This window comes from Myiozetetes cayanensis, unplaced genomic scaffold, assembly GCF_022539395.1.
Source record: "Myiozetetes cayanensis isolate MyiCay16 unplaced genomic scaffold, myiCay2020 scf22, whole genome shotgun sequence".
Classification (NCBI taxonomy): Eukaryota; Metazoa; Chordata; class Aves; order Passeriformes; family Tyrannidae; genus Myiozetetes; species Myiozetetes cayanensis.
The window spans coordinates 837,032-860,490 of record NW_026087434.1 but is presented as its reverse complement, the minus strand read 5'-3'; the positions used below and the strand labels follow the sequence as shown (position 1 = coordinate 860,490).

At 46.2% G+C, this 23,459-nt stretch overlaps 1 protein-coding gene across 4 annotated transcripts in view; it reads right to left on the bottom strand.

Moving 5' to 3' along the window:
• The window catches only part of RPTOR (regulatory associated protein of MTOR complex 1), a 98,647-nt gene that overhangs the window by 69,348 nt on the left and 5,840 nt on the right, over positions 1-23,459 (bottom strand). For all 4 annotated transcript variants that reach the window (XM_050319476.1, XM_050319478.1, XM_050319475.1 and 1 more), the window contains exons 2-6: positions 16,712-16,814; positions 14,047-14,129; positions 6,225-6,383; positions 4,259-4,405; positions 1,187-1,362 (exon numbers count right to left, since the gene is read on the bottom strand). In XM_050319476.1, coding sequence (XP_050175433.1) covers positions 1,187-1,362; positions 4,259-4,405; positions 6,225-6,383; positions 14,047-14,129; positions 16,712-16,814 — 668 coding nt within the window. The remainder of the gene's footprint in view (positions 1-1,186; positions 1,363-4,258; positions 4,406-6,224; positions 6,384-14,046; positions 14,130-16,711; positions 16,815-23,459) is intronic.

The following is a 23,459-nucleotide window of genomic DNA, read 5'->3' as shown; positions in this document are numbered from 1 at the left end:
AACTGTCAAGTCTGGTGACTGAAGGGAAGGAGAACCCTGAAACCAAACCCTTCCACTTCACTCCTGAAGCTCCAATTTGCCTTGAACTAGTTCATCTCTAACAGGCACCAAAGCCCATGTGAGGGATCCTCACAAAATTCATTGAATAAGAGTAGTTCCCTGAAGCCATATTTTCCTACTTACAAAACAGTATTTCTCAAAGTCCCCCTAGGGAATTTTGCCAGTGTTTAAAAGCTTCCATGAGAAAACCCCAGGGGAGCTCATGACATCAAAAGCAGGACAAAAAACTCAACAGGTTTTGTGCTGCCCCTCACAGCAGCAGAGTCACAGGCACCACGTATCCAAAGCAGAACCTGATCAAGGGAACTCATTCAGTTTGCTAATATGAAACAGAAAGAGTACAGAGAATTGCAATTTATTGTAAATATCTCCAAAAGGCAGCAAATAACTCTGGGAGCTGTGGTGACAATTCCTCCCCATCACGTGCAGTGTCCAAAGGTCTCTGCCTGTTCTAACCCTGCCCAGCAAAGGCCCTGAAGTTTTTCCATTCTGGACCAGACACAGCCCTGAGGACCAGGGGAACTGTGCCCAAGGGAACAGACCATCAGAGCTCTGCACAGCCTGGGGGCACTGGACTGCCCCCCTGGCACCACAGGCCCTTGTGGCCCCTGTTGTTGGGTAAAACACTGCTCTTGGAAAGCTGCTGCTCCCTGTTGCAGCCTTTTCTAACTTTCTGCCTAATTAACTTGGTTTGTCATTCCAGAACGCCTTTCCTCGGTTTATGGTTCCCTTCCTTCCACTCCAGCACTGTTTAATGCTGCTGCATTATTTACAGCAACTGCAATATCTGGAATATGATTTGTGCAAAGGACAGTTTACAACAAGTTGTACTGCACTATGTACTGTTCCTGCTCTCTGAGGAAGCAGATATTTAATTCCCAGAACAGTAAATCCCTTAATCTGAGCAAACCCAGATACTGAGCTGAAAACTAAAACATAGTTAAGTAGCAGATAACAATATTTTCACCTTTCTGGTTCTGATTAATAAGCTGCTGTCCCAAATGCATAGCTCAAACCCCACAGTTCAGCACTGCAGGGAAACCTCAGGTCAGACGGAGCACTTGGATTTACAAACCCACCCTTCCCATGGAGCAGCCACCCAGGCCGTGCTGAGCCCGCCACTCACCATCTCAGGGCGATCTTGATGGGGGTGGTGAGGCAGGAGGTGAACAGGTCGGCGGGCAGGTCGGGGATCATGGGCAGCAGCTCGTTGGCCTCGCAGGCTGCCAGCTGGATGCAGTTCTTCATGGAGGGGGGCAGCGGCATCTGCGCCAGGGGGTGGTTGGGGTTGATCGCAGCCACCTGCAGGGACCAAGGGAATTCCCCGGGGGGAGTCAGGGAAGGGCATTTCCACATCACCAAAATAACCCGTGAAGAGCTGCCAGTGTTCCATGGAGCTCTGGGTTCAGAGAAGTTAAGGAATAACGTAGCACCAAGCCACAGCTTTCACACATAGAATTAACAAAATTCAACTGTTAAGTATTTAATCTGTCCAAACATCAGCCTATAAAGTAGAAATACTTTATATAACATATACCAATATTCCCATTTTCCAAAACCACAGTGATGCTCCTACATAAAATTTTGACTAAGAATATGATTTTTGAGGCTAATAATTCACAGAATGAAAACATAAATAATCTTTCCAGTGCCTTTCTGAACCAGGTAAACAAAGTAAACACTTCAGCCACCCCAAATTTTTCTCTCTGGCACTCAAAAGTTCCTGAAGGAAGAGGGGAAGCAGTGTAACACCTCATTGCCCATTGCTGTAGGAGTCAGAAAGCAAAGCACCACCACAGTGACCCATGTGCTGTGTTAGCCAAGCTGACAGAAGCCCATTTTTCCAAAGACCAGCCCTTCAGCCAGCTCAGGACGGGGACACAGTCGACCATCAGCTCATCCTTTGCCATCCTTCACATGAAACATCCTGTCTGTGTGAAGAGGGAATCCATTTGGTGCCTCAGAGGGTCAAAAGGGAACAGAACATTGTGTGACAGGCACAGCCACACACCTCCCACCTGGCAAAGCAACCTGACAAGCCAGGGAGAAGTTTCTGCAACCTTTAAGTTTTTTGATTCTTCAAACATAAGTTTTTCCATTCTAATCCCAGGGGCAGCACTGACACACTTTGGCTTTTTCCAGTTGTCTAAATTAGCTGGGACCTGTCTGTGCTCCCAGCTGAGCTGAGCTGCTTCCAGCAGAGATCCACACGTACCTGGGGGGAACGAAGGCCCCCTGGAGCCACCCCCTGTCCTCTGGTGATATTTACTCTCAACAAAACTTAAGCTCTATCATCAAATCATGGAATGGTTCAGGTTGAAGGGACCTTAAAGATCATCTTGTCCCAACCCCCTGTATGCCAACAACTAAATAAAAGGTAATTAAAACACTGCAAAGCTCTTTTATTTGAGGAGAAAGGCATGAGAGATAGCGTGGGAAAGCATTAGCTCTTCACAGATGTATAAATACAAAGCAGCCAAACTGCTTAGCTGTGGCTGTTCACTCCCCAAAGAAAGCCCTGCCCTCGGGGCATCCCTAGGAAGGGCTCTGCAGGGGGAAGCACATTTGGAGGGATTTCCAGCTCCCTGAGCACTCTGAAACACTCAGGGCTTGATGTTTGTCAGGGTCTGGTGGTGCCCCTCAGGTCTGAAGGGGAGCAGCTCAGACTCCAGGACCTGCTCCACTCCAGCCTCTCCCCAGTACGACGAGCCACAGAAACTGGACCCACACACTGGAGATTAACTGACAACCTATTAACAGCCATAAATGAACACACAGGAGCAGCCAGCAATTACAGACTTGTCAGGCTGCTCAGGACAGTGATGGGACACAGCTTCCTTGTACAGGCCAAAAACAAGGAGAGGAAGAAACAAGGGTTGAGTAAAGCCCACGATGAACAGTTCTTTTTGCATCCTTGGAGCATCCACTGGAGTCAGACTTTCTACACTGCTTGGCTCTCTCATAAATACAACTTTTTATTAGGGCAAGATACGGAATCAAAAGATCAGAATCCCTCTGGCAGATTAAGAGAACAGCAAACTGCTTTGATCTCCTTGCAGGAAGATGAGGAACAATTATCCTGATCACTCTGGCAGCCCCTCTGGAGCGCCAGTTCCAGCTTCACTTCACTTTTCATGAATTTGAACAATTTGATAATTTATAATTTTCCAAATGAATTCCCATCCACGCTCTGCAGGATGCCCTGAGCGCTCTGCTCTCTCTGGTGCCACGTCTCTGCTTTCTATTAATCACGAGCAGGTACCTCAGTCAGCCATCACAGTTAATGAAATCTAAAGACAGAACGAAAAGCTGCCACACAAGCCTGAAAGTATTTTCATAATCAAATTAATTGGCAGTTTTAACCTGTGCTGCAAGAGCAGAAATACTAAAGCGCCAAAAACAGTCACCACAAAGGCACCTCCAAAAACTGGAATTCGGAAGGAAAGGAGTTATAGCCAGGGATACTCTTATCATCCGCTTGGAGGCTGTATTTGTGACAGGCAGTTGCTTGATCAATTAACATTCCTTCCTTGAAGTTTTGGGGGTTTTTTAATATAGTACCTCAGAGCTGTGGGAGTGTAAGAAGTGAACCTTTACAAATGTCCTTTCCCAGGAAGCTGAAGGCAGCAGGGGGGTCTGGCAGGTGGGATTCTGCACAAAAAATCCAACTTCTTCCCTTTAACTTTGCATTTCCAATTTACTTCAATGAATTCATTGCTAATTTCGTTTGTAACCAAAGACAGCTTTTCAGTGGGAACACGTTCAGCTTCAGCACTCTGTGGAACTGGAACCACCACAGGACAATCCCTCCGGATGAGGTTTTCGTTGTTTCACATCTTCTCATTCACTTTAACAGTGCAAAACCACAACTGCACCCAAATACAGACCCAGAAACCAGACTTTTGTAACCAAAATAAATGCCTCGCTCACCTCAGCATTCACTGCAGCAGAAAAGACCATTAGGGCCCAGATTGATTCTATTAACATTAACATTTAATTAGTGCTTGTATTAGAAATCATTCCAAGTTTAATGGGATGGCAAACTGAACCAGAAAGACTGGAGTGCCAAAGTTATTTGCAAATTAATTCGCCTTCCAACACGGTTTTAAACACATTTTTCAGTGTATATAGCAAAGCAAGCTTAAAGTTCCTTTGTGTTCACTGAACACCAGCAAAGCTTCGCAGTCTGTGCTCTCACCTCCAGCTCCTGCTCTCTCTGTAGTGCAAATTGCTTGAAGGACTTGACAATAAGGCCGGCGTTGGAGCAGTCGTAGACGAAGATGGAAGGACTCCCCATCCAGGTCTGCAGGTCGTATATGGAGAGTGGGATGTACTGAGTGTAGTTCTGCAGGAGAAAAACACCCACTGCAGTTACCACGAGACACAGAAACAACAGAGCTTGAACTGGTGAGGTAGCAAAAATTACACCCACAAAATTCCAATTCTGAAATCCTAACATAAAACCTACATTGACCAGGTTAATCAATACAAGTATCAGTCAATATCTACCAAAAACTAGGACCGGGAACCCAAGTCAACACAAACAATGAGCAGATTTTATTGTGGCATTGTTTGAAACATTCAGCTCTAAACTGCAAGCCCAAAACTCCAGCAGGCATTTTCAATATTAGATATTTAGAGCTCTGATTTGTGCTAACAACTCCAAACAGCATTTAATAGTCCAATTTTATCCCAAATTTCTGCAACACTGATAAAGGATGCAAACCAGCTGTCTTTAATTTAACATCAAACATCCTAAACTGAAAAGCCCATCAATAAATCAAGAAGGATAATTAAGCCCCTGCAGCCCATCAGTGCTACCCTGCCTGAGCTTAACGAGATGCTTCATAATTTTATTACAGCTTTAACTTCTGTGCAACTTTCTGAATTATCCAATAAAATTAAAACCAACAAAGCTGCCTTCAACAGAGCGAAGTGCCCACAGTTCCCTTTCTGTAAATAGGAAGGATTTTGTTCTGTGTCTTCCATCTTAACACCCCCAAATAACTGGAGGCAAGAGCACAAAAATCAGACATTTAAAACCAGCTATGAGGGGCCAAGCCTGAACTAATTGAGCTGAAAATATAAACCAAAGCAGATTTCTGCCTGCAAAGAGTCACCACCAAACACTCAGTGGCTGCCAGCAAGATCCTGCCCAGCTGCAGGGACAGGACAACCTGGCGTTCCTACAGCCCTGAGCTTGGCCCAAAATCCTCAGGAAAAGCTCTGATGTTCCTATTAACATCAGCAGAATGATGGATGGGATCATAACTCCCATTTAAATTCAAAAGACTTAAAATAGCTGTAATAAAACCGGTAAACTTTTACAAAAATCAAATTTTCAAGGACACGTATCAGTGTCGATAAAGACAGAAGGGATCATAAACCAGATGTTACGTAAGGTAGGGAAGGGTAAGGCATTTCCAAATCCAGTTTTGCCCATATATAACAGTTTTGGTTGTTTCATTAAAATTAATAGGAGAAATTGTTTATAAAAGCCAAAGTTTTGGGGAGTTGGGAGCTCTGCAGATCACTGCAGGATGGAAATGATGCATGAACAGCTCCTCTTCAGCACAGGCCTTTCTTAAGGTCATCCCTCCCATGAAGCACATTCCAATCACAGAAGTTACACATAAAAAACCTGCTCTGACACATCCAATCGACGACATTTTATGGGCATGAATTGTTTTAAATTTGTATTTCTAATGCATCTTGCTCCAGCCAAGACTGGATTATAGCTCTGATTAATATTGTGGTATTTCCAACCAGAAGAATTTTATATTCCAGCTCTACTGTGGGGGTCACATAAAACATCAACATTTGCTAATGATATGTAAATGAGCTGATTTCAAGAAAAAAGGAGTGTGAACCAAGAGTTTTGTAGGGTGGTCGTTCAGGGTGACACTTTGATGCTGCCTCATCGCTGGGCTGGGCGGGACTCGGCCGGGCGGTTTGTTCCCTGACTTTGGCTCGTGGGAAGAAGTCCCTGCTCTGCTCACACTGCTCCCACCACCCCTCTGTGCCTCTGCGAGGGAAGGGCACAGCAAACAGCTCAGCTGGAAACGGACTGTGAGCACATTTCAGCACCGCCCAGCCAGCAAGTCCAGAACGGGAACACCTCAGCAGTTGGGAGCGCGGAGGAGGACGCAGCAGGAGGGCCCCACCTTGTTGAAGACCCAGATCTCCCCGTTGACGGTGGGCCGGGGCACGCCGTGGCCGTTGTAGTGGAACAGCACCCGCTCCTCCTTGGCGTTGCGCCGCAGCGACGTGCACAGCTTCTTCACCTCGTCCACCGTCGGGTCCAGGCTCTGCTTGTACCTGGCCTGGGGCACAAACGGGACACAACCGCCTCAGCAGGGGGAAACAACCTCCTTCACACACAGGCACCTGGTGGCCACAGAACTGTGCACAGAAACTGTTTACTCTGGGAGAAGAAAACACACGGCATTTACAGCAGAGCTGAATAAACGGAGTATGTCTGTGACAGTGTGTGGGCCTGTGCACACACATACACCAACAACATGGGTCTGAGGGAGTTTATCACAGCTCCCAACCCTGACCCATTTCACCCTGCAGTTATCGTTATTCAAAAAGCCTTGGGAAGGAGAAAGCTGTTTCAGCATTAGCCAGACTCAAAATTAACCCCTCATGATGACTGGCAACCAGCGACAGGACCCGAGTCCTGTACAAAACCTGCTGTTGGGAGCCCGTTTATAAACCAAACTAAGGCCTCAGAAGTTTGGGCTTTTTAGGTTTTCCTTTATGACAGGCAAAGATGAGAAAGTCTTAAAATATCATGGTAAAAGAGGGTCAAGCACTTTAATGTAGAAATGATTTGTTTAAGTATGAAGCCTGAAAAGTACATATGGTGCTGCTCAATTAACAGTCAGCATCCCCAGCCAACAGGGAAGAGGGACACAAGGAATGGCAGCATTTAATGATGGCAACAATGGGGAAAAGCAAGCAAAAGGAGGAAAAATAAAAAGCAAGAAGCAGTGATGTGACACTCTCATCATTTTCAGGAACCTCGGCGCTCAGGAGAGAGAAGAGGCCACATTAATCTTCCCACGGATCCTCCACCTCCTCCTCTCTCCGCTCAGTGTTTTGATGAAGACGCTGATTTGCAAAAATGTGCCCCTTAAATCCCAGCCTGCCTGTTGGCAGCTTTACCAGCCACCAGAACCAGAGTGCTGGGGGGTTTTTCAGCTTCTTTTCCACAGGAGAACTCACTCATTCGAGCCCTCCTCATGTCCCTTGAGCATCAGGATTAAACACAGCTCACAATTACTGCAGGTGGATTCATACTCTGAAACTAAACTCTGTAGGTTTGGCTGTTTTCACTAAATGTTTAGGACGAATTTAAATTCCAAATTCTCAACCCCTTTAAAAATGGCACATCCCAGGTTGCTGGGATGAACTGTGGGTGCACGATGCAGTCCCACACTGCATGGTTCAACAGCCTGGCTTCCTCAGGAAACCAGTCAAAAACATGCTCAGCCTTTGGAATTCATGTAGGAACATGTTCTGCTCTACCCCACTACAAGCCTTGGTTTAAAATAACCCTTCACTGCATCCCAGAGACACACACAGCAGCAGGAGACTGTTGTGTGGTAACTTCAGATAACTCAGCACCGTAAGAAGTGACTGTAATTTATCCCTACTTTCCATCAGTCATAAACCCAACTGCCTTAAGCCCAAGCTGATATGGCCACAATAACTCTTGGGTTAGACACATCATGCAAATACAAATTATTCTGGACCATATCCATAGGCTCCAGGGTTTTTAATTTTTTATTTAAAAAAAACCAAAACACCACCTTTTAGGTGTTTTAATTTTGGTTGTGGGCACATGAAATTACCCTGATGTAAATTCATGAGGATTAGTCCAAGATAATAAAAACTGCATATTTAAGTACAAGGGAGTGTGCTGGAAATCCCAAATTGACGTTACAAGCTGCAGCTTAACCTGGTTAACACAGGCCATGAGAAAACATTACTGATAAAATTATTAGTCACTGCTAACTTTAAAGCATTAATTACAGTGAAGACATACTATAACTTAGAGCTGCTTAAGTGTAAATGCCGAACTAAGCCGAGGAAGACTCTTGCCAGTCTCAGGCCAGTCCTCTGCAGGTATTTGGTTGCATTTCAAATCCATCTCCGTCTCCGCCGTGCTGATTCCCTGCAGAGCAGCCTGGGGCTCCCAGGGGTGAATGTGCTGATGCCCAGGATGGGATGCACTGCTGGAGCTGAGCTCTGAGCGTGGCACATTTCCTCTCCTGCCTGGAGTCAGCACTGTGGTGACTTTACCTTCCCTCTGCAGAGGCTCTGACCTTGCTTTTAAGTCCAATGTGAAATGAATTCCAAAGCACCTAATCCTCATTGTGCAGACTCGGGATCCAGTAACACTTCCAAAAAAAATACCTTGGAGCAGTTTGTTCATGAGAACTGATGTTGACAGGGAAGACAAAAATCAGGGCTACTAACCTTGAGTGTTTGCTACAGCACATCCAGGAGACAGGTGTGTTTCTCAGCAGTTACAAGCTGCTTCACTCTGCAGGCCTGTGCCAAGACTTACAGAAATTGCACCCACCAGCCTGACCTGTTTGGTACAAATCCCTCCCTCTCTGCTCAAATAAATATTCTGAGAGGGTTGTGTAAATACTAGTTCATTTTCAAACAAAGGGAATGGTAAAGGAACTCAAATCTGCTTCTCATATGCCAGCTTTGCAGCCTCAGCCTGCAGACACCTCGATGGGTCACATCACAAAATGCCCTAACAGGATTTCAAGTACACCCCAGGACACATCTTTAAAACCTGCTTAGTTAAACAACCCAACTCTCAAATATCAGTGTCATTTTAGTCCCATTCCTTCTCCAGAACCTCAGTTTTAAGACCTCTACAGTTTCAGGCTCCACATCTTCTTGTTTCTTAAATATAGACTTAAAAGTTACTGGGATCCCAGGTCAGGCTGCAGGACCACAAACTGGTGCCTCCTCAAACTGGGTGTCTGTATTCTGGCCCAAGTGCATCCTGCTCCCAGGAAGGAGCTGCGAGGTTGGATTCATGCAGGGCAAGAAGTTCATCTTCTCGACTCTAAATAATTATTCAGTAATTTCAAATTTTCCTCTGATTGCAAAGCAATTGTTTAATGGAGCAATATTCTGATTAAAAACAACTTAATGAGTCAGCAGAAGGAAAACCAATTGTTCTGAGGTTTATGCCTTGTTAAGCTCTATAGGAAGGGGGTTAGACCAAAGCATTTCACACTTTTCTCATTCTGCCTTAGAGATGAGCAGGAATATAAATAAAAATGTCAGTAGTTTTCTCTGTTAATGCTGTTTTGCACAAAACTGGTGTCTGTCACAAAGAAGCTCCAGCTGTCTAATACAGCATCCTTTGCATGTCCAAGTGAGCAGGCACTGAATCCCTTGTCCAGTGGCATTTAGCAGATGAAGAGCACCAAGGATGCTGCCAGGGGATCTGCAGGAGGCTCCTCCCTGTCTCCCACCGCCAGGGACTCACCACTCCCCACAGAACACAAAGACAAGGTGTTTCTAAATAGGTCACCCAGAGCTGGGTGGTAATTACAGAAACAAATTAATCAGCTTTGTGAGGCAGAGCTGCTTTTCTCTTCGAGAAGCCTTTTAACATCAGCTCTGTCTTCCCATCTCAGGACAAACTGATATCAATGGTCAGAGGAAAATACCCTCAAATACACAAATCTTGCTCGTCTGCCAATTCTGGCCCCATCTGGATGATAAAGCACAAACCAAAACCCAGGTGAAGTATAAAATGTGTGAATGGATGTCACTGTCAGGAGAACATGGAAAACAAGACAAGAGTAAGCAGGGTCACTAAAGGGTTGCCTTCAACACAGGATCTCAAAATGAACAGGAATTCAGATGCTGGGTGATAAATCAAAGGAAAAGCAGTTCAGAGGCAGCCTCAGGCAGCTCCACCTTGGCCAGGGGGACCTTTTGCTTCTGCAAATGCCCAGGTGTGTAAGGGTGGAGGAGGCAGCAGGTGACAGGACCTGGTTCCTGGCAGCTCCTCACCCCACAGCAGGGGCAGCTCAGTGACCCTGAGCCTGGCACTGCTCAGAGCTGCCCCACAGTCCCGCTGCTGTGTCACTTTGCTCATGAAACAAGGAAATCTGCAGCCACTGCTTCATTTGTCCTCATTTTTTCCGTATTCATGAGACAAAAAAAAAAAAGCAGATTTAATCCTATCCCATAGTTAAAATCTGTGCTTCCAGAGGGTGTTTTGTGGCACAGCCCCTGGCTGACAGCGACACTCTGAACAGCACCATGACAGGTTTTCAGACAGGAGGGGAACGGGAGTAACTGGGCCTGGCAATTAGACTTGTTGACTCCTCTCCTTCGAGAGACTTTTTTTTTTGTTCTGAAAAAATAAAAGTGCTGGTTTATGCTGAAGACAGTTGATCTTTAACAAGACAGCAAAGGATTGATACAGCAGAATTTTGCAGAGCCTGAAATAGCTGCCAAATTCAAGGGGCTGTTGGGAAATAAAAACCAACAAACATAGTCCTCTAAGGAAAACCTGGTTTTGTTAAACAAGGTCACACTGTCTTTTTGTTGTTTCTTTCCCTCTTATTCTTTTTCCCTTACATGTTCCTACATCTTCAGAGTGGGGAGACCAAGTACCAGTTTTTCCATGTTCCCCTTCGGAATTCTACAGTATTTCTTCTGCAGGAGCAATTAGTATTTGCTGTTGTTTTAAAAGAAAAACCCTACAGAAATAAAGGAAAAGTATGACTCACTGAGAGACCAATAATTAGGTCATGTGTTCAATTAGTTTTCATGCTTAAGTAGTTACTCTTCAGGAAACGTTCCCCCTTTGATGTGCAGCAGCAACTTCCCAATTAATTAGGCAGAAAGAAGCAATGAAGGAATGAAACCTCAGAAACCTTATCAAAGCCCAGAGATCTCTAATGAGGGGAACAACAGCATCAACAACAGACAACTCGCGCTAAAAGGTAGAGGCTTTCAATGATCCATCTCAAGTATCTTGGCTGTGCTTCCTTTGAAATGAAGAGAAAACTGTTGGGAAGCAGACTGGAGGAGAGGGAGACACAGCCTGTTTGATCAGAAAATCACTGTTTCCTTGAAGGCTTGCCACAAAAGAGATAATCTGCCCATGCTGTAGGAGGTGTGTCCTCAGAGAGCATCACTCACTGGTGGAGGCAAGAGGCATCACACTCTGGGTGAGATGGGATCAGAGAAAAATAGGAAAACCCTTCATTTAAAATCTGCATAAAACCCTGTGCACAGTTAAGCAAAAGGAAGAAAAAGTCCTGTGAACGTTCTGGTCAGTTTAGAGTTAAAGAGAGAAACTGGTCAAAAGCCACTGCCAACAAAGAGAAAACAAATCTATAATTTCATGCAAATTTAATAAGCATGTGCTCCAGACTACTTCATAGCAGGTCCTGAATTATGTAAACTTGCATCATCCAACCCACAGCTATGCCTTGGGCTGCGCAGCCCCTTCTCAGTAGCTCAGACACAGGGGTGGAAACCCAGGGAACTTCACTGTCCGGGCAAGGCTGGGAGCCAAGGAAGGAAACAGAGGGGGGACAAAACCTGGTACCCTTCTGAAAGACAGCCCATCCCACAGGTTCTGTGCAAGAAGCAGTGCTCACAGGGTAGCTGATGCTTTTATACAGAGTGCTGGGGTTCAGCTCTGAGAATTCCAGCCAGGAGGATGCAGAAAACACACTCCCTCAATCCAGTCCCCGAGCACAGAGAATGCTGCAGAACACCTTCATCCTTCCCACCAGCCCCTCTGTCAGCTCTGCAGTGCCACAGCACAGAGCCAGGTCCCAGGCTCCACTGATAAATGGAGGTAAACCAGGACTTACAGAGCAGTAACTCCTGCTCATAAAAATCCCCACGAGCTCCTGCATCTCCATAAACCATCTCTCTGCAGCAGCACCCGGAATTCACAGTCCATTAGTACTATTTTCAAAGTCTGTTGACTCTTAAACCAAGGCAGGTTCCTGCCTTTGGAATGGCACGACATGCAGTGCTGCCAAGAAAACTGAATTTACACCTCAACAGCAGGGAAATTGTTTGCTCCTCACTGCCAGCCCAAGCCAAGCCGTGCTCTGGCTGGGCATTCACTACGGGGCTGCACCCAATGCAGGCAGGTTCTGCAGGGGGGAATACACGAAGGTCAGAAGCAGAGAAATCCCATTTCAACATGATCAATTCCTTACCTAAATATTTTAAATGCAGAGCACGTGAGGAATCTCCGAAAGAAATTCCAAGTATTTTATTCTGGGCAATTGAAGTGGTACAAAGTGCTGCCTCAGCCAAAGGCTCCCCTTTCCCACGTGTTCCCTGGATGCTCCCTGCCAAACCCTCTGCTCCAGGCCTGTCACCACCAACCCCAGTTCCACTGGGCTGCTCCAGCCGTTCTCAAGCCCCCAGCCTGCAAATTCCCAAAGTAGGGCAGCAGTCCCAGGAAAGGCTGCCCCTCCAGTCAGGCCCTACAGGGTCCTGTGCCTTTCATTCCTTTTCTCCTTTCACTGCAGCTGCTTAAGCAGCCTCCTTGATCCCTGTAACTGAGCCTCTTTCTAGATAACCCTCAGGTTTAACCTCTTCCCTGCCCATGAAACTCAAACCCCATGACCCAAGGGAGGGTTAGTGAGGAGCTGTCTTGGTTTCTTTTCACTTTTCACCAGCACCTCAATTATCGCTGCCAGAACTCTGGCTTGTTCAGAGAATTCTTTATCAGGACAGATCGAGCCCCAGCTCTGTCATCTCCTGCTCTCTCCCCAGTACAATCTTTATTTGAGAATTGCATGAAATGTCTGAATATTGCTTAACTGCAGGATTTTGCAGATGAAACAACAGCTGAAGTGGTTTTTACTCCCACACCACAAAAATTTATTTAGCTACACAACAATAAAGCAAAGTCTTAAATTTAATCAGAACACATACTTCAAGCAACAGTAAGCTGATAAATTATTTAGAAAAGGGCTCAATAAGACCTGGAAGGAAATATCCATCAGCTGTGCAGCCCAGGAACTTCCAGCAACAAGGAATTTTCATGCTTTTACCCATTTTACAGCTTTTTCCAGCTAAGCTGTTTGTATTTAACACAAAGGGGATGTTTGAACAACACCCTGCAAACAGAAGCGGCCAAGGACTGGCAGCGACGCCCCAGGACTGGTCACAGTGTCCACCACTGCCACCACCCATTACCAGGAATGGGTACCATTTGTGCACTCCCAGCAAGGTGTTCCTGACAGGCAGCTTGTGCTGTGAGGAACTGACAGCCTGGAATATTGGCTCTTTCACAAGGTTTTAATCATTTGGCCTTTTTCTTTCAGAGTGCCCCGTTTTGCACAAATTGTCTTCCTGCTCTCCGTTCCAAACCACTCCAAACCAGTGAGAAAGAGACAAAACTAGATGTATTAGTATTTATATGAAAGCTCTAGTAAATTCAATAATGTTCTTATTGTTTTATTGCACATGGCACATCAACCTCTCTTTATTACTGCAGAAAACTCAAGAGCCCTGTGGAGTGCAATAAAGCAGGACGTGTTTGGCTTTGCAATGGTTCAGGGGCTGTGATTTCCCACAGGAACCAGGAATTCACAGCCATCCCAGCCCTGGGATTGCCTCCACCAGGCCCACGCAGGGAACCTGCTCCTTCTGCCCCGTCATGCCTCGGAACCAGGGACTCCACTACAGAGCGCAGAAAAGGGACTGTTTTCACCTTTGCATCAAGATGCTTTACTCTCCTTTTTGATTTCAGGCACTATTTGAATTTTCTGCCAACTTCTTGGACTGGTGGATTGAGATTTAAAAACTGCCAATGTACCACAAGGAAAAACGCCAAAGTAAATTCTCTTGTCTTAAATATAATATCTACCATAAACTCTTCAAGACAGGTCCTTCTGATAGAAATATACTTAAAAACACTTCAGAAAAAGGCAACAGCCCAGCAATACTCACCCTTGGCTGCCAGTTCTCGTACTGCTTCTGCAGGTTTGCCCCGATGGTTTCCAGAGCCTTCTGAGGCCCCATGGACAGAGGATCTGGGAACAGAACACAAAGGAGCATTTCTGACCCCAGCTGCACAGGTTCCTTTCATGACCCATTTCAAACTCACAAAACTTGTCATTCCTCATGGAATTTACCTGGGGAAACACCCAATTCAATACAAATCCAGTTCATTACAGACTGTCAAAGCTGGAAGGTTTCTCTCACTAAGGTACTATACACAATTTTGTTTTGAAGGACAGGAGAGGCATTACATCTGTTTCCTTTAATACTAAAAAAGTTTCTATTGTAAACAGTGACAAAAATTCAAATTGGTTAAATATTTGATGATAAACATTTTCTCTTGATGGATGAAAATCCTGCTTCATTTACTTCCTTTGCTTCTTGCTTCTCAGATTATGTGCCATTTGTAATATTTAAGAAGTTAATTTTGTCACTAGATAATTACAACCATCCATACATAGCAATACAATTCCAGCCTATGTGCTTTATTCAAACACCATGAACATATAATTACACTATTAACAAGCTTAAAAACCCCAACAACCTAGAAGCTAATATTTCACTATTTAATATAAATTATTTTAAAAGCATTTAACCAAATCAATGAAGGTTTGTGTTTTTTTAACCTTTACAAACATTCTATTTTTGTTGGAAACATAATAAAGTAGGATGAAAGCAGGATTGTATGAGCTGTTTTTCTTTAATGAATAAAAGCTGGGATCTTATTTAAATTCTAGCAGTAAACTGCGTGCTCAGACTGTCTCCAGGAACACCCACTCCCCCCAGGGACCCTGCATGGGCAGCACCCACTGAAACACTCTGAACATTGCAGGGGTCTCTACTGTGCTGTGTAAGGTGAGTTTGGGGCTGATCCCACAAGATGCTGAGCACTAATCCCAAACACACCCACACTGCCTCACATCTTCCGGTAGCCATCAGCTATTGCTCCAATATAAAAAGAAAGGAAACAAAAAACCAGCATAAACACATCAGATGTGTTTTTTTGAGTCCTTCAAAAGGCCCAAACTGAAGTTGAAGAAGACATCAGGAATGATTCCCATGCTGGGCTGGCAGAGGAGTCCCTGTGCATGCTCAGCACCCCTGGCAGTGCCCTGCACACAAACCCAGCTGCACTGGGGCCACCCCAGAGCCAAACAACGGCAACTCCCTGCTTTCCTACATCCAGATGGTGGCACAGAGTCCTCACAGAGCCCCAGCCCCTCGGGCAGAGCATGCACAGGGACAGCTGGCACTGCAGCACCGCACACACCACCTGCAAGGCACCTGGGACCTGCACTCCTTTGGGCCTTTTGTCACCAGGGACCAAGGGCAGCTGATCCCAGCTCAGCTGAGAACAGCAGCAGCTGGAGCAAAAGGAGTTCCACAGCTCCCTGCACATCTGCACAGACGTCCTCACGCACCCCACTCGCTTCTCCTGAGACTGGCGTGAGGAAAAACAGCCCCCACTTCTGCAATTACCTTTTTCAGAAGTTTCAAGTTGGCTGGAAATGGAAGGAGCACTTGTGTACATACACACACTGAAAATTTAATTACAAAACTGCATTCAAAATTCTCTTTGCTAATGATAGGCACTAATGACTTTATTTAAATGACTCTGCAATGCTCCTCATTCTCGTTGCTCTCTGCTGGTGTATCAATGAGACATCAGAGCTGTTCTCTCCCCTGCACTGATGTATCTGTTCGTGCCTGCTCAGGGCTTTTCAACTGCTTTAAAGTCATCAGCGTTTTTAGGTTAAAAACCTGAGATGCTATGATTCATAAAAGCAGGTAAAGCAAGGTTAGAAACAAGATTTTCTGCAAGTTTTTTATTAAGATTCAGTCTGTGCAGTGATTAATTTGCTCCTGAGGCCCGTCTAAGCCCCAGAGTTGAGGATTACAGTGCCCGGCGCGCTGTGTGCTGGAGGCTGAACGTTCCTAGATAAAAAACAAATCTCTCTGAGAAAGCTTTTGTACACAAGATATTTCCTTCTAATATTACTTCAGATTTGCCTCATCTTGATAGTCAGAGTTTTTTCTCCAAAACCAAGGGAACTTTTCATTGCTTCACAAGAAAGACCAGGAATTTAATCCAACACTGCATCAAACTAGCAAGCCCAGGTGTTGGAACTGCTGGCAAGATATCCTTGGGAATAATTCCAGGTCTTCTGAATTCATGTTTCCAATTAGAACAGCCCCAGAGCAGCCACCTCAACACGCAGCAGAGCCCTTGCATTTCACAAACCTCCCTGCTCTGCTGTGTGAGGCAGCAAAGGGGGATTTAAAGCTTTGCAGACCCCAGCACTCTGAACATGGAACTGCTCAGAGATTTCCTCAGATATTTATAAATCTACAACAATTAAAAGGAAGCAAAGCAGCTCATTAACAGCTGGTTTTCTCCATGGTATCCCACTTCAGAACAAAGCAGGACATGGCCTATGGCAGCAGTTGGGGCTGGACTCTTGAGTAACCCAGAGAGAGAGAGAGAAAGCAGAACCCAGATTTCCTTCTGTTCACCCCAGTGTTAAGTTCAGGAAATTCACAACCTTAGCATGACCTTCTGACTCAGTATTTGTAAGGCTCAGTCAGCTGGAGCCTGGCAGCCCTGGGCACTCACCGATCCAGCACTCCAGGCGGGCACAGGGAGTTGTTTTCACCACGTCAGGAGGGTCCACGCCGACATTTAGGCACAAAACTAAGGCAACACTTACAGTCTTCATCTGCAAAGACAGGCAATAACACACCTACTTAGTGCAGAAACAACAGCAATTTTCACTTGGGTTCAAATTCTACCACTCTGAGAACTTCTGAAGGGTTTCAACCAACCTCTCTTACCTGCTCTTTCACATGGACTATTTTAAGCAAGGCCTGACTGATTACATTTTTCATATTTTTTATTAGAACAGTACTTAGACCCTATGTTCCTATTTTTATTATTATTTCCAGAGCCCATTCTTCTCTTTCTGAGCATGGAAATAGATATCAGTGAACTTCTGCTACTCATCTTAAATTAGCCATTGTCCAGCTGAAACATATTATTAAAACATGAGGAAAAGCTATTCACGGTCCCTGATCAATATTATAATGTAGTGCATGATCTCTAATATTAAAACTAAGCATATTACAATGGAAAAACCCCAAGTGACAAACTAAACCTTAAAATCCTCAAACAAACACACACACATCAAAACAAACACATTAAGTCCCTTTTTTCTTTGTTTTCTACACACATTATTTATCCTGGAGGGCCTTCTTAGGAGAAATCCTGCCTTGGTTCCCTCCCTGGGCCTGCTCCAGCTGCTCCAGCATCGCCCTGGCACTGCCCAGGCAGCACATAGGGTTGTGCCACACAGGCACCACGAACGCACCAAACCCAACCCCACCAAAGCCCACCTGGGACCGAAACCCTGCGTTAAACCAACGGCTGAGCACTACAGCCAGCTAAAAATACTGCTTGAAAGTCATTGCTGCACGTCTGCATGGCCTCTTCTACACTGCCTCGACCCAACACCTAAAGCAGAGAAGGAAAACAAAGGCGGTGACGGCTCCCAGTGATTCCATCAGGGCTTGTCTGCAGCAAGGCTGCCCACACCCCCCTTCCCAGGGGTGCTCACTGCAGTTCACAACAGGAGGGGGAAAAATCCAAAATTTCACACTTAGAGAAACCCTAGAGCCACACAAATGTATAATTTATAAGGAAACTGGAGCAGCCAGACACTGTTCACGCCACGGAGGGGGGACAGGCTCTTCCCCAGGACAGACATCCTGCAGCTTTTCCTCACTCCCATGGCCATGACAGGGAACACGGAGTAAAACTCTAGCAAGAAATGTGGTCAGTGGCTTCATCCCAAACTATGTGCTTGCTAACAAGCCCTGCAGTCATGCAGGAGTTCCTCGTGCCCAGGAGGTAGCGAGGAGGGAGCAGCACTTTGCAGCACAGAGATGAAACCAAGCGGCTGAACAGGGCTCCCCATGCCAGGATGTCCCGAGGGCTCCCAAGGAGCCACACGTGGATGGGGTGGCTCCTCATCAGATGGAGCTTAGCACTAAGGACAGGTGCACCCAGGGTACTTCCTCAAACTTCACAAGAGTCCATAGCACAAGCAGAGTTCCTTGCCACATGAGGGTCATCTGCAAGATACAGCTCGGTCCTCCAGACACTTCATTCCCACGGAGTGTCATGGACCACCTAAAAACGCCACCCAAACTCCTCCCTCCCCAAAACACCTGACCATTACACAACTCTTGGGACTGCCCTGCCCACAGGGACACCTTTCCAGCACTCTCCATCATCTGCCAGCTCACAGGGCCTCAGAAAACCCACAGTGCTGCAGGGTGTGGAAGGGCACAAACACTGCCAGGAGTCAGCATGCGCTGGCAAACACCCTGAAAACCCCGAGGAAAACACAGGAAACTACAGACAAAATAACTTATGAGGCATGGAAACACATAAATCATTCTTCCAAGAGAAAGTATCCTGCCAACCAATCTTCTCCATCTCATGTATTTATTGTTTCCCATTTGCAGTCTAATACTGACTTATTTTTCAATATTTTGCTGGTAATGTCTGATCGGTGACTTACACTGAACAGGCTGATATTTATCTTCCATTCCCAAGTTCGGGGTTTTAAATAAGCACCTCTCCAGGAAAACTGACAGCAAACCCCTAATGAAAGGAACGGGAACTGATCCCAGAGACAAATGGGGTGATTTCCCTCTGCCACCCCTCCCAAAGGACATAAAGTCTCTCACTCCAGCAGGACTCATTCTTCAAACAACAAGCACACCCTCAGGGAGAATTACAGCTCACTCCTCTCCCCTCCAACCTGCTCCTCCACATCCACCCCTGAGGGTGAATCACAGAATGGCCTGGGTTGGAAGGGATCTTAAAGCCCATCCAGTGCCATCCCCTGCCATGGCAGGGACACCTTCCATGATCCCAGGCTGCTCCAACCCCGTCCAACTTGGTCTTGGACACTCCCAGGGATCCAGGGGCAGTCACAGCTTCTCTGGGCAACCTGTGCCAGGGCCTGCACCCCTCACAGCCGAGGATTCCTTCCCAGTAGCCCGTCTAACCCTGCCCTCTGTCGGTTTGAAGCCCTTCCCCCTTGTCCTGGCACTCCAGGCCCTTGTCAATAGTCTCTCCATCTTTTCTTGTAGTCTCCCTCCAGGTCCTGGAAGGCCACAGTCAGGTCACCCCAAAGCTTCTCTTCTCCAGGCTGCACAATCCCAACTCTCTCCCCTTTCCTCCCAGCAGAGCTGCTCCATCCTCTGATCCTCTTGGTGCCTCCTCTGGACTCTGCAGCAGCTCCAGGTCCCTCCTGTGCTGTTCCCAGGGCTGGAGCAGCTCTGCTGGGGGGTCTCAGCTGAGGGGCAGAGGGGCAGAACCCCCCTGCCCACGCTGGGGATCAGCCCAGGGCAGGGGGGTGGCAGCACACACAGCAGACAAAAACAGCCCCAAGCCCAAAAACCCAATAATGCTTTTGACATTACTAAACTTATGGAACACACCAGAAACTTCACTGCATATTTAAATCTTTTTAATACAAGAAGTATTAGGACCTTCTCATCTGTCATTAAGACAGTGGAAATTTTCTTTTTCCCATTTCAAGAGTGTATCTCCCAGAATACATTTCAATGGATTTTTGTTAGAATTAAAAAAAATGAAGCAGAAGAATGTTTGGCAAGCTGGTAAGAAAACCAATACCCAAAATGCTTTCTCAGCAAAGGCTCAAGATCAGACCACAGCAGCTCTTACTGCGGGCTCTGGGCTGGGGAGTGTTGTTTGCATGCTAAAAAAAAAGGAATACAATTCCCAAGCTTATATTGCATCCAATTTAAAATGGGTTAATAACTCTGGGTCAGAACCTGCAATAGCTAAATTGCAAAATCCACTCAGTCAAAATGCTCTTCCTGAGAAGCCATGGTATTGAATTCCTCCCCAAACCCATCGGAAATGGGAGTCAGGGAGCAGAGGGAGTTCTGCATCTCCTCGGAAAAGAAGATGCTTTTTAAAACATCTGACATTAAAATTTACATCTTATAGTAAAGATCAGAGAACTTGTAAAATATTTCTGATTCACCTCTTATTTCATTCAGAGACCAAACAGGTCTGCAGGTGAGTACAGCGCACTTTCTGCAGCTATTTGCAGCATTATCTTCCTAAGAATGGGTGTGACTGAAAATGTGAACTTTTATCATCACAGGGAGCCCACCTGATCCTATTGGAGCATCCCTGAAAGTGATTCCAGTCCAGGTTGAAACTCAAGCACCCAATTTCAGCAGTGCTGGATTGGTTACAGCCTGAGTAAGAACAGTTTAGTAACTTCTAGTTCAAGTCATACCAAGATCAAGCCAATGCATTTGTAAGAGATTTTGCATTTTGTGGCACATTTCAGACTGGACATTTTAAGACCTATAAATATTTGATTTCTGCACTGCAATTTGCAAGCTGAAAACTTTCTCTTAAACATTACCCAGAAGAACACTCAACTGCTAGAAACCTGCCTGGCCTTATGCCAGTAAGTTCAAATTGCTTCTGTGAGTTCATATAAACACAAGATTAAGTCAGCATTAAACATGAAATATACGCTGCTATGTTGTTTTACAGAGTGGAGGGTGAAGTTCTCAACACCAAATACAAACACTGGGACAGATTTCCAGATTGCTGTCTCATCTGGAACCCTCACTGGCCAGGAGGCTCAATGCCCTGCTTGTGCAGGAAATACATTCTCTTCCTAAAGACTTGTTTTGGACATTTTTACACAGATTTAATACAAGCCTCTCGACCAACAGGTGAACCCAGTGAGGTGTTCCACAGGTAACTCCAGCATGTTGGCTCCTCTGGAGATGTGCCATTAAACTCCCCAACACCGAGCAGTAGCAGCAGCATTTAACAACACAAAACACTGTTCCCCCTTGGAGTTCCAGTTCCAGTTCACTCTGCAGCACCAGGAAATTGTGTTTTCTCTTCCCCAGTCCCTCCCATTTTGGGCTCCCAGCCGAGGGGTGACAAGTGAGGACAATGTGCCCAGGCATCGTTCCCAGGGCTCTGGCACCACACACCGCTGAGGAATGCAGGGCTGCAAATCAGCCAGGGAAAAGGCTGGAAGTATTGAACAGGCACACAAAACCTTGACCTTCCTGGGGCACTCCATCACAGAACTGCACACAAACCCAGTGAAAGGGTGCTGAAGGACACATCCCACACGGACACAACTTATCCCAACCCAGGAACACAGACCCCTGCTGCCTCTCCATTTGCAGGGTAAAAACATCTAAAAAGGAAGAGCTTTCAAGTTCAAGGAAATTTTTTTAATGCAAAGTTTAGGATAAATTGTTAGGGGGAAAAAAAAAATCTCTGTGTGCTTTACCACAGCAATAAAAATAGTAAAATGCAAAGAAATCCTTCAAGCTAACATTAATAATTCAACAGCTCTGCAGGTTGTCTTCAGCCATCTGCAGCCCAAACGGAGGGTTCCTGGTGTGCCAGCCTGCTCTAGATTCCTAGATCAACTCCTCCCCAGGGTTTGTTTTCCTTCTCTAACCTCTGTGCTCAGCACTAACACCCTGAATTCTCGTCAGAGGTTTATTATGTCCTACATGTTGGTTTGCCCAGCGAACGCGGCTCCTGCCCCCGGTTCCCGTGCCAGCAGTGCCACAGCTCCTCACAAAGCACACCTCAATGCTGCCTGCACTGTTACCTTTATAAGCACTTCTTAAGCTCGTGGCTGAATTACCACTGTCACTCACTGCCCCAGATATCCACAGACACTCCCCATTTACCTGCTCTGGGAACACTGAGCATCTCCTCAGTCTGACAGGGAGTGACATCCAGGGACACGCTGTGGCCCGGCGACCTCAGCTCCAAAGGTGCCCTCAGAGATGAAAGGGGATCGTGTGTGACCCACTGCCCTTAAGATTAAAAACTACAGACTCGAGCAGGTTGATCCACTGTCACAGCAAAGCAGCCACTGCCTTCAAACCACCCTCACTCAGATGCAGAGAACCAAATCGGTGTTTCCTTGTCCCTGCCAATCATTTCCTAAAAATAATGAAAAATAATAGAAAGCAAATCTTTTACTTCTATGATCTTTCTTTATACAACATGCAAAAGAATCAGCAGGCATTTTCTAGACGTTATTCTCCATTTGATCTGTGACAACAGGTCTCCTCCTCACCTCAGCCCAGCTCTGCTTTGCATTCGTACCGGCTTCTCCCCATCGCTCCACCGCATTCCCACTCCTGTCTAGCACTGCCTTGAAAAGGTGTCGGTCTTCCCAGGCACTGACTGACTTCAGCTTCAGATCTTCCTTGCAAGCTATTCTTTCAAATCGTTCCTAGACAGCACTCTCAGATCTTTAGGGAGTCAATAACACCGGATAACACGCTGCGTTTGATCAGGAGCCGCTGCCTCGCTCCGGTGCAATCCCTGAGCCACAGCCAACTACTTCACAGTCAGAGAACTTCTGAAAAGAGGAATTTTCCTAAGATTACAGGAGCGAGTAGGAGAAAATGATCAAGTCCATGAATCCAAGTGAAGTGTCAGGAACACAAAGAAGGAGATGTTGGTTGTGTTTGAGAGGCACACGGTACAGCACACTGGCCCCCTGCTCCCCAAGGCTCAGCCACACCATCCCTCCAGAGGCTTTAAACTCCGTCCTGCTGCTGTGCCATGGGAAAAGGGACAGGTCCCTGAGGGAACAAACCATGCTGCAGCCTGTGCTCCTGCTGGAGGCTTCCTCAGGCTACAGGGAGGCCAAGCAGAGGGAGAGCCAGGAACACAGGGCTCATCCAGACATGGAGAGGGGTGGCCTGACCCAACCCATGGCTGTTCCCACAGAAATTACACTGATTACAGCTCCACTCCCATCCCCTACCCAACAAGAGCTGCTCTGGCTGTAGGTCACCCTGCCACAACACAGCAAGGATAAATCAATAAACACCAATCCAGAAATAAAAATACTAGTGAGGCTGTCACTGGTAGAACCACTGGGACAATAAGATAAAAAGGAATTCTGCAGACCCTGGGCCCATCTGTCACCTATTGTACCCATCCCATATCATGGCTTTGCACTAAAGAACGTCATTAACACAAACCTGGGTTTAAGTAGTGAATTAGACAGTTCATTGAAAGAGGCATCTGCAGTACGTCCTTTAGAGATCAGAGGAACAAGACACACGTCATGGGTTTATCAAATTTACTGGCAGTGCCAGTTGAAGCTACGAGTCACAGAAGGATCAATAACCCCCCTCAGTCGCCCGTGGCCTCGCTATGCCAACAGTCACCTCTGGAAGCAGCCAAGGATGAAGATCAGCACAGCAGAGAGCCAATTAAAACAACACCTCGGAGAGGCAAACACAGC